The sequence below is a fragment of the Pyxicephalus adspersus genome, chromosome 10, assembly GCF_032062135.1.
Source record: "Pyxicephalus adspersus chromosome 10, UCB_Pads_2.0, whole genome shotgun sequence".
NCBI classification, from domain to species: domain Eukaryota; kingdom Metazoa; phylum Chordata; class Amphibia; order Anura; family Pyxicephalidae; genus Pyxicephalus; species Pyxicephalus adspersus.
Window position 1 is genome coordinate 59,294,622 of NC_092867.1, and position 11,520 is coordinate 59,306,141.

Consider the following 11,520-nt stretch of genomic DNA (forward strand, 5'->3'; position numbering starts at 1 on the left):
TATAACACTGTTATTCCCCCTCCCCTCAGGCACGCTGTCTTGGTGTCACCTTCCATTCGGCCCTCTCATTTACCCCCCATATTCAGAACATTTGCAGGTCCGGTCACTTTCAACTACGCAACATCTCCAAAATCCGCCCCTACCTTTCCCCAGAGACCACCTCCTACCCACCCACCTACCTGATACACAAATCCCTCCACAGTTATTGTCCCACTTACCTTTCCGCCCTGATAGAAAAATCCCCCCCTAGCCGCACTCTTCGCTCCTCCAATGAGCTACTAATGACTTCCTCACTCATAACCTCATCACACGCACGGATACAAGACTCTCTAGAGCTGCCCCGACTCTCTGGAATGGTCTCCTCGTCCTATTCGGCTTGCTCCTACTTTCTGCTCATTTAAAATAGCGCTCAAAACCCAACGGTTCCCCCTCACCTACCCGTCTTCTTCTGTCTCCTAAACCCTCACCCCCACCATTCCATATCCCCCTCCTATTGTGTGATACTTCCCCACCTCCTAGATTGTAAGCTCTTCTGTCCCCTCCTCCTCCTGTGTCACTGTCTGTATCTGTCTGTCATTTGTAACCCCTATTTAATGTACAGCGCTGCATAATATGTTGGCGCTATATAAATACTGTTTATTATTATTATTAATATTAATAATAATAATAGCTGATCACATGACCCCATAGTTGATCACAAGGCCCCAATGTAAGCCCCTATAGTCAATCACATGACCCCATAGCGGATCACATGACTCCAGTGAATACAGAGGGAAATGTTTACTGATCATACATCTGTTTCCTCCCACAGATCTCGGGTCAGACATGGGGACCCTGCTGTACATCGCCCTCATCTTCGGGGTTCTCCTCCCCTCAGCCATTGGCCAGGATTGGGACCTGGATAAAATGAGACGATGTGAGTGTGAGAGGGGTCACCGCCTGCCCCCTTCTCCTGTGTAATTTTTAGGGTTGGGGGTTGGAGCTTGAAGCAAATGGAGAGGGGTTAAACCTTGGTTAGGTTTTTCCTGACAGAAACCCCAAGTGCCATGAAGGGGCCACCCCCGACAATGATAAGGTAAATATCTGTTTATTGGGGGGGAGTACCCAACCTTACAATATTCCTCACCCCCCTGGCATACAACACCCTCCTACCCTGGGGGATCCCTGTTGTCCCCCTAAAATCTGGGGCTGGTGAGGGCTGTGAGTAACCAACAACCAAAGCGACAAAGCGAAGCAGATTTGGGAGAGCAGTCACACAGAGAGGGGTACACCTGTGAGGTACAAGGTGAATTATTGTTCTTTTACTCCCATCCAAAGGTGTACTTACCCCAGGGGCAGCTGAAGAGACGTGTCTCTCCACAAGAAATGTTCTTATATTGGCTGCCAGGCCTAGACTTAGATTGCATATATAGAAGTGGGTGGGTACATCAAAAGAAGACAAGAGGTGGGCAGGGCTTTGGGTAAAATGCCCACCCATGAGGATCATAAACCTTTAATTTTCCCCCTGAAGGTCCATGTGTGAGCAAAACAACAAATGAAATCACATCGACTGTGGCCCGGGGGTGTATCACTGATGCCCAGGGGAGAAGACTCACGTAAGCCTATTTCCATCTCTTGGGGGGCCGTGTGTTCAGATCTGGTGCTGACTGTTGTCTGAGGCCCCTGATTGGAAGATTTGATGAAGCCAAGTGCTCACTAATCTTCTGCCCCAGGGATGACCCCAATCACGGGGCAGCACAGGGCAGGAAGTCACCTGCCTACAGCAAAATATCCTCCCTGGGCTCACAAAGAGTAAATAATTACTGTGCCGTGATTGGCTGGTCAGGGGGTGGGTTTGTTAGAACGTGATTGGCTGGTCAGTGGGTTAGTTTGGTTAGATGTGATTGGCTGGTCAGGGGGTTGGTTTGTTAGGACGTGATTGGCTGGTTGGTGGGTTGGTTTATTAGGATGTAGTTGGCTGGTCAGGGAGTTGGTTTGTTAGGAAGTGATTGGCTGGTCAGCGGGTTAGTTTGGTTAGATGTGATTGGCTGGTCAGGAGGTTGGTTTGTTAGGACGTGATTGGCTGGTTGGTGGGTTGGTTTATTAGGATGTGATTGGCTGGGGGTTGGTTTGTTAGAATGTGATTGGCTGGTCAGGGGGTTGGTTTGTTAGGACGTGATTGGCTGGTTGGTGGGTTGGTTTGTTAGGATGTGATTGGCTGGTCGGTGAGTTGGTTTGTTAGGACGTGATTGGCTGGTCAGTGAGTTGGTTTGTTAGGACGTGATTGGCTGGTTGGTTTGTTAGGATGTGATTGGCTGGTCAGCGGGTTGGTTTGTTAGGACGTGATTGGCTGGTTGGTGATTGGCTGGTCAGCGGGTTGGTTTGTTAGGACGTGATTGGCTGGTTGGTTTGTTAGGATGTGATTGGCTGGTCAGCGGGTTGGTTTGTTAGGACATGATTGGCTGGTTGGTTTGTTAGAATGTGATTGGCTGGTCAGGAGGTTGGTTTGGTTAGATGTGATTGGCTGGTCAGCGGGTTGGTTTGTTAGGATGTTATTGGCTGGTCAAGGTGGTAATTGTTTGTATCCAATACCTAAGCCAGTTTGTTCGTGTGATCAGCAGTGTACTAGGTGGGTGTGGTGTGAGAGTGACATGTGTGTGGTTTGGACATGACCTGGGTGTGACATGGTGCCACCCACCCACAGGTACACCATCATGCGGGGTCACCTGTGATTCCCAGTGGCGACACATTAGAGGTCCCCTCGGGGGTCTCATGGTATCTTCGGATTTCTCATAGGTTGAGACTCTCCCCTGCAGACTCGGACGGCTGTGTCGCCAATGTGATGGATAAAGTTTCTCCAGGGGAAATCGATGTCTTCCTGACCTACAATGGAAAACTGGAGGACGGTGCTGAGAAGTAAGTGAGCCTCACTGTCCAATCAGAAATCCTGTAGGTGTAGCCAGGACAATGTATTGTGTATGTAGGGGTGGCATGATAGGTACTCACCTGGGGGGCCACTAACCATTTGCTATAATGCATCTTCCATGCAGATGTTTGTGGCAGAGCTGCTCAACTTGGCCATGAGCAAAACATCTGACCAAAGCCACACCCAACCAGGGAGGGAGGAGATCATGTGTCCTTGGGGTTACTAAAGAGGGGGTCCAAGGGGGGAATCTTGTTTCTGGGGGGATATTGTCATTTCCAGGTATGACATCACATCCTGTCTGTCCTCAGGCCCCAGGGAATGGACACCAATACCATGGGCCACCACAACAATCCAGATGGCGAGATGGACTTTACCTTTCAATTGAATGTCAATGATGGAAAACTTTCTGACTCCACCGAGCCCAGAAAGAAGTAAGCTCTCACCCACCAGTATCCAGGAATGGGGGAGGTAACAGAATGAACAGGAGGCAGGATGTACTAAGAACTCTGTGTGTCCCCCCAGGTCCAACAATGGCATCAAAATCAGGAAAAGGGACCTAATGCCCTTCAGCTTTGTGAACTTCAACATAATCATCCGAACGTAAGTGCAAATTTCTAGGACTACCACAGAGGGGCGCTATAATGGACCCAAAAAACAGCCAGGGAAAGGGGCTTTAATGATCACTATTCTACATATTCTGCGCCATTGTTATAACCCCAACATGTATGCCCCTCCTACAATGTGAAGATTTCCCCCCAGTAATTTGTGTCTCTGCCCCTCCCACAATGGGGAGATTTCTCCCCAGTAGTTTGTGTCTCTGCCCCTCCCACAATGGGGAGATTCTGCCCCTCCCACAATGGGGAGATTTCCCCCAGTAGTTTGTGTCTCTGCCCCTCCCACAATGAGGAGATTTCCCCCAGTAGTTTGTGTCTCTGCCCCTCCCACAATGAGGAGATTTCCCCCAGTAGTTTGTGTCTCTGCCCCTCCCACAATGAGATTTCTCCCTAGTAGTTTGTGTCTCTGCCCCACCCACAATGAGGGGATTTCCCCCAGTAGTTTGTGTCCTTGCCCCTCCCACAATGGGGAGATTTCCCCCATTAGTTTGTGTCTCCGCCCCTCCTCCCCCCTCAATGATTAAATTCTTGCTTTTCTTCCCGGTAGGGATCTGGAGGCCGGCTGTGATTTGAGGGATCAGACGAAGTTTCTGGTAAATGATTGGATTGTTGTTTCTCTATTTTTGGGTTTTCTCTGCCCCAATTTTCTTCCATCTTTGTATGTCATGTATGGGGGGGGGGGATAGGGAGCAGTGGGAAGTGTTAAATCTCCAATCATTTTCATTTCTTTTTACAGCTAATGAAAGGACTGAAACGTTACTGGGACAAGATGACCGACTGCCTGCGTAAGGAAATAATGGTCTCCCTACTGTATAGGGGGGAGCTTTATGGGCAGACATGGTCAGCTCCAGATATTGGGAGGAGCCATTAATCAATATTTTATCTCTGCTTTCATCTCTCAATACCTGGAAGACCGGCAAAAGAAGCCAAATGGTACAAAATGCAGCGTCCGTCAGGTGACCATCAGGTGTCGGTCAGGTGTCAATCTTTGACCATCAGGTGTCGGTCAGGTGACCATCAGGGTTTTTAGGAGCCTTGCTTGAACTAACCAAAACCAGGAATGATATTTTGTCGGGGCTGACCATTAATCATTTGTCAGAAGGAAGGGGGTTGGAGGACCAGCTTATAACTGAACCCATCCTGACCAATGGCATTAAAGAATGGGGCAGCTCCTGCAAATCTGATAATGTCCCTGTGTTTGAGTCAGAACTCGCTCACTGCCCATCCATTCCTTGCTCTGTATCACTCCCTATAGATTACAATTGCTTTTTGGGGAAGTTGGTCCATCTTAGATTGGAGGTGGGCTCCTCTAGAGCCATACTACATGGTCAGGAAGCACAGCAAGCATCATGATCACATGAAATAATCCAACCAATGAACACTCAGGTGACTGTCCTGGTGCTCACACATTTTATCTTTTCTTTTTATAGTTGATGTTACCGAATGAAATGCCCAGAATTTTCACTGACGGGACGGACGTGTTCCATCTTCTGGTCACATGTTGAGCGCAGTCATGTGACCATCCTCTGATGATGACGGCTTTATAATATTTTGCCAATAAAATGAATAGATGAGAAATTGATGTTTCTTATTTCATGTCAGAGGAAAGGCTTTAGAGGATTAGGAGGTGAGACTTAGCGTTGGGGGGTAATAGGGGAAGGGTGGGGTTGGGGGTTAGTATTATAGGTTGTGGCGTTAGGGAACCATAGCCTTAGGGCCATAACCCCAAACATACTGTGCCAAGGCAGACATACCTGTAACCCCCACCTGTACTCCCCAATGCTAACTCAAAACCCCAAAATGTACCCTAGTACTAACCGTAACCCCATTGACCCAACACTTCTGACCTTACTCCTAACTTCTATTCCCAAGAAAGTCAAAGTTTGGGCCAAAACCTTCTCTGTACATTGGTACCCATTGTAGTGTTACCTGTTACTCCACACTTGGGGTAATCCAATGCCGATGGCCCTTAACCTCTCCATACAGTGCCAGATGGACTTCCAAATATCGAAGCCTTCCTAGGACACCCCAAATACTCATCTAAACCCTAACCCCTGACCTCTAATTCAAAACCAAACTCCGGCTCTACAACCACAACCCCGATCAAAACGTGAGTTTTCAAATCTACATAACCCCTGTCCAACCCGGCCCAACTCTCGAAACCCCACTCTTAGCCTAACCGAAAAATTATTATAGCAGCCCTAACCCCACAAATGCTCCTCCATCCCTGACCCCTAAAAATTTCTCCAGCCCTAATCCTACTCCCAGTCCTAACCCCAACAATATTCCTCCAGCCCTAACCTGATGTCTAGCTCTAACCCCATCAATATTCCTCAAGCCCTAACCTCAAAACATTTCCCTAACCCCACTCCTAGCCCAAACCCCACCAATTTTCATCATGTGCTAATCCCACTCATAGCCCCAACCCCAGCAATGTTCTTCCAGCCCTAATCCCACGGCTAGCCCTAACTCCACTAAAATTCCTCCATCGCTAATCCCACTCATAGCCCTAACCCCAGCAATGTTCCTCCAGTAATAATCCCACTCTTAGCCCCAACTCCCCAATATTCCTCCAGCCCAAACTCCATTTCTAGACCCAACCCCACTAATATTCCTCCAACCCTAACCCCACTCCTAGCCCTAACCCCATTCCTTGCCTTACCTCTCCAAAATTCCTCCAGCTCTATCCCCACCAATATTCCTCCAACCTTAATCCCACTCCCAGCTCTAACCCCATCAAAATGTCTCCAGCCCTAACCCCAAAATTTTCATCTAGCCCTAACCCCATCAATATTCCTCCAGCCCTAATCCCACTTCAAGTCATAACCCCAACAATATTCCTCAAACCCTAATCCCAGTCTTAGTCTAAATCCCACTAATTTTCCTCAAGCCCTAACCCCATTCTTATTACTACATCCCAAACCTCAACAGAATTTCTCCAGCCCTAACTCTAATGCTAGCTCTAATCCCACCAATATTCATCCAGCCCTAACCCCACTCCTAGCCCTAACCTCAACAATATATCTCCAGCCCCAACTCCACTTCTAGCCCTAATCCCACTCCTAGCCCCAAATCCACAAATATTCCTGCAGCCCTAATCCCACTTCTATCCCTAACCCCAACAATATTCTTCCAGCCTTAATCCCACTCCCAGCTCTAACCCCATCAAAATGTCTCCAGCCCTAACCCCAAAATTTTCATCTAGCCCTAACCCCATCAATATTCCTCCAGCCCTAATCCCACTTCAAGTCATAACCCCAACAATATTCCTCCAGCCCTAATCCCACTTCAAGTCATAACCCCAACAATATTCCTCAAACCCTAATCCCAGTCCAAGCCCTAACCCCATCCACATTGCTCCAGCCCTAGCCCCAAAAAATACTTCTAGCCTTAACCCCACTAATATTCCTGCAGCCCTAATCCCACTCCTAGCCCCAAATCCACAAATATTCCTGCAGCCCTAATCCCACTTCTATCCCTAACCCCAACAATATTCTTCCAGCCTTAATCCCACTCATAGCCCTAGCCCCACTAGAATTCCTCCAGCACTAATCCGACTCATAGCCCCAACCCTACCAATGTTCCTCCAGTACTAATCCCACTCTTAGCTCTAACTCCCCCAATATTCCTGCAGCCCTAATCCCATTCCTAGCCCTACCCCAAAAATGTTCCTCCATCCCTAACCCCAACAATATACCTCCGGCCCTAATCCTATCAATATTCCACCAGCCTCACCTCACCTCACTTCTAGCCCCAATTCCCCCAATATTCCTCCAGTCCTAACCTCACTTCTAGCCCTAACCCCAACAATATTTCTCCAGCCCTAACCCCCCAAAAAATACTTCCAGCCCTAACCCCACTCCTAGCCCTAACTTCATCAACATTCCTCCCACCCTATCCCCAAAAATTTCTTCCAACCCTAACCGCACTCCTAGCCCTGTCCCACCTATATTCCTCCAGCCCTAATCCCACTTCAAGTCATAACCCCAACAATATTCCTCCAGACCTCACCCCTTTCCAAGCCCTAACCCCATCCACATTGCTCCAGCCCTAGCCCCAAAAAATACTTCTAGCCTTAACCCCACTAATATTCCTGCAGCCCTAATCCCACTCCTTGTTTTAACCCTCCAAATTCCTCCATCTCTATCCCTAGCAATATTCCTCTAACCTTAACCCCACTCCCAGCCCTAACCCCATCAATATTCCTCCAGCCCTATTCCCCCTCCTAGCCCTACATAGTTACATAGTTACATAGTAGGTTAGGCTGAAAAGAGACAAAAATCCATCAAGTTCACTAACTATGGAAATAAACATATCCCAGATATAAAACCCTATAAGACATAGTTGGTCCAGAGGAAAGCAAAAAAAACCCCAGGTACAATTTGCTTCAATAGGGAAAAACTTCCTTCCTGAGACAATCGGATGTTCCCTGGATCAGCAGTCTCTGTTATCTTTACTTTAAATCCTTAATCCCCAGTTATATTCTGTGCTTCTAGAAATCATCCAGCTTTTTCTTAAAGCAATCTATAGTAGTTGCTGAAACTCCTTCCTGAGAGAGCCGATTCCACATTATCACAGACCTTACAGTGAAGAATCCCTTCCTTATCCGGAGCTTAAACTTCTTTTCCTCCAGACGCAAAGAGCGCCCCCTTGTGCTTTGTAATGACATTACAGTGAATAATTGGGAAGAGAGTTCTCTATATGGACTGTTTATATATTTATACAGGGTGATCATATCCCCCCTTATACGTCTCTTCCCAAGGGAGAATAGATTCAGTTCAGCTAATCTCTCCTCATAGCGGAGCGCCTCCATTCCTTTTATTAGTTTAGTTGCCCTTCTTTGCACTCTCTCCAATTCGACAATGTCCTTTTTGTGAACGGGTGCCCAAAACTGGACTGCATATTCTAGATGTGGTCTGACCAATGCTTTGTACAGGATTATGTCTCCATCTCTGCAGTCTATTCCTCTTTTATTACAAGAAAGTACTTTACTAGCTTTATATATTGCAGCTTGGCATTACATGCTGTTATTAAGTCTATGATCTACCAGAACCCCCAGATCCGTCTCCATTTCTGACCCCCCAAATGTATTCCCCCTAGACAGTATGAAGCATGCATGTTGTTACCCCCAAGTGCATAACTTTACATTTATCTATATTAAATGTCATTTGCCACTTGGCTGCCCAATCACACATTACATCCAGGTCTGCTTGTAGATTATAGACATCCTGTATGGACTTAATTCCATGACATAGTTTGGTGTCATCTGCAAACACAGAAATCCCAAACTCTATATCATTTATAAAGATGTTACACAGTAAAGGTCCCAACACTGAACCCTGGGGTACACCACTAATACCCTTAGACCATTCAGAGTATGAATCAGTAATTACAACTCTCTGGATGAGATCTTTAAGCCAGTTCTCTATCCATTTACAGATTGACTTTTCTAAACCTATTGACCCTAACTTGCATATTACCCGTCTGTGGGGTACAGTGTCAAATGCTTTAGCAAAGTCCAAGTACACTATATCAACTGCTACTCCACTGTCTACCTGTTTACTTACTTCCTCATAAAAAGAGAGTAAATGTATGACAACTTCTGTCTTTCTTGAAGCCATGCTGACTATCACTTATAATATTATTTTCTAGCAGAAACTCCTCTATGTGGCTCTTTATCAAACTCTTTAGGACCTTTCCCACTATGGACGTTAAACTAACCGGTCTGTAGTTACCTGGTAATGACTTTGCTCTCTTTTTGAAGATAAGAACCACATTGGCCTTACGCCAATCCATCGGGACCTTGCCAGTGATTAAAGAGTCTCTAAAAATTAGAAATAATGGCTTTGAAATAACTGAGCTCAGCTCTTGGAGGACACGTGGATGTAATCCATCAGGTCCTGGTGCTTTGTCAACCTTAATTTTTCAATTTCATTTATTCATTTAAGGCAGTGTCTTTGCTATTATGAATTTGGATCTGAGCTCTGCCATTTTCCTTCGTGTTTTGTAGAACAGACTTAAAACATTCCCATACCTGTGTTCTTTGAGGACAATATTGTCTCCTAGTCCAAGTCACAAATATTGGAATATTTACTCTCTTAAAATGAAATCTTTTTACCTTTCCTAAGCCTATAATTAATCCTAATCACAATTACTGTTCTAGTCCATATAATGCTGGGGCAGAATAATGTCTGGGAGGCCTCGCATTGGCTCTCTGTATGTCCATGGCTTAGCATCCCTCTGTCATATTTATGCAGAGAAGCGGAATGACGACTGGTGCGCACTACTTGATGTGACCACAAGATGGCAGAAAAGCAGCTGAGCTTACAATTTTGTGCGCTGGACGGACGATAAACAATGTCATGTGACCGGAAGTGACTGCTGGTAACCCTAACATAAATAGGTGTCAGCTCATTGAAAACTTCCGGTCTTCGGAAAGATGGCGGCAGGAAAGGGATTGTGGGATGGAGCGGTAGGGAAGGAGGAGCTGCTGATGGAAATATTCGGAGTCATTCAGATCCAGGTATCAATATTACCCAGAATCCCCCTGTGCTGGGGCAATTACATGACCAGAGCCCCGCTCTTATAATAATTACCCATCATCCCCCTGTGCTGGGGGCAATTAAATGATCAGAGCCCTGCCTCTATAATAATTACCCATCATCCCCCTGTACTGGGGGCAATTACATGATCAGAGCCCCACCCCCATAATAATTATTACCCATCATCCCCCTGTACTGGGGGCAATTACATGATCAGAGCCCCACCCCCATAATAATTACCCATTATCCCCCTTTGCTGGGGGCAATTAAATGATCAGAGCCCCGCCTTTATTATATTAATTACCCACCATCCCCCTGTGCCGGGGCAATTACATGACCAGAGCCCTGCCCCCATAATAATTATCCATCATCCCCCTGTGCTGGGGGCAATTACATGATCAGAGCCCCGCCCCTATTATAATCATTACCCATCATCCTCCTGTGCTGGGGCAATTATATGATCAGATCCCCGCCCCCATATTCATCATTACTCATCATCCCCCTGTCCTGGGGCAATTACATGATCAGAGCCTCACCCCCATAATAATAATTACCCACCATCCCCCTGTGCTGGGGCAATTACATAATCAGAGCCCTGCCCCTAATAAAATCATTACCCATCATCCCCCTGTGCTGGAGGCTAAACATTACATTTCCCGGGATTTTTAAGCCCCCCCCCCCCCCAAACTTAGGTAGGTGAACAGTTCCTCACACCCCTTCCGCCCAGCCAATCCTGGGTCACTTGGTGGGCCCATAGCTCCACCTCCAGTAGCACATAAGTGGTATTAAGGATTCATTTTCCTTGCAGGTCCCCTGGGGAGATCTCCTCATCACCTTTTATCAATACTGACAATATGGCTGACCTAAAGCCCTTATCCTTACCTGTTAAGGAGGAACTCTGTTCCTGGAAGGAAGACAGCTCCACCCACATGGATTCACCCATCAAGCACCCTGCTGTTTGTATTAAGGAGCAACCCCATTTAAAAGATGCTGAACATCCAAACACTTCCACAGATCCTGCAGCCCAAATTAAAGTGCAACTCCTTGAACAGGATGATCACTCTCAGCATCTAACTAATCATATTAAAGCGGAGCTCCTCCCTTCCACACATGTGGGCTGCAGTGATGAAGGTGAATCTATGTCCCCCTGCTCCACTCCGAACCCTGCCTCCTTCTGTATTAAAGAGGAGGCGGAGTCAGGGGAGGGAGATGTGGAGGAGTCAGTAGAGATTACCACGGTCTACATGAAAAAGAAGCCGGTCTGCAGGGATGAGGGTGACTTTCCTCCAGTGGACATTGGGGAGTGTCGGACCTCGGGGGTGGGCCCAGATCACTCTGCCTTGGGTGAGGAGCCTGATGGCCTAAGTGACCACACAGGGATGGAATACACCAGAGTGTGCATCAGGGGGGAGGAGTCATCTGAGGAGGAGTACACCACAGTGTGCATCAAGGGGGAGGA

The 11,520-nt window shown here is 47.0% G+C and overlaps 1 protein-coding gene across 3 annotated transcripts in view; it reads left to right on the forward strand.

Annotated features, from left to right (window-relative positions):
• Positions 1-5,097, forward strand: part of LOC140339119 (uncharacterized) — a 7,316-nt gene extending 2,219 nt beyond the window's left edge. For all 3 annotated transcript variants that reach the window (XM_072423691.1, XM_072423693.1, XM_072423690.1), the window contains exons 2-9: positions 812-916; positions 1,511-1,595; positions 2,776-2,895; positions 3,214-3,336; positions 3,428-3,505; positions 4,067-4,112; positions 4,256-4,304; positions 4,950-5,097. In XM_072423691.1, coding sequence (XP_072279792.1) covers positions 826-916; positions 1,511-1,595; positions 2,776-2,895; positions 3,214-3,336; positions 3,428-3,505; positions 4,067-4,112; positions 4,256-4,304; positions 4,950-4,966 — 609 coding nt within the window. In that variant the 5' untranslated portion in view covers positions 812-825 and the 3' untranslated portion in view covers positions 4,967-5,097. The remainder of the gene's footprint in view (positions 1-811; positions 917-1,510; positions 1,596-2,775; positions 2,896-3,213; positions 3,337-3,427; positions 3,506-4,066; positions 4,113-4,255; positions 4,305-4,949) is intronic.
• The last annotated feature ends 6,423 nt before the right edge of the window (positions 5,098-11,520 follow it).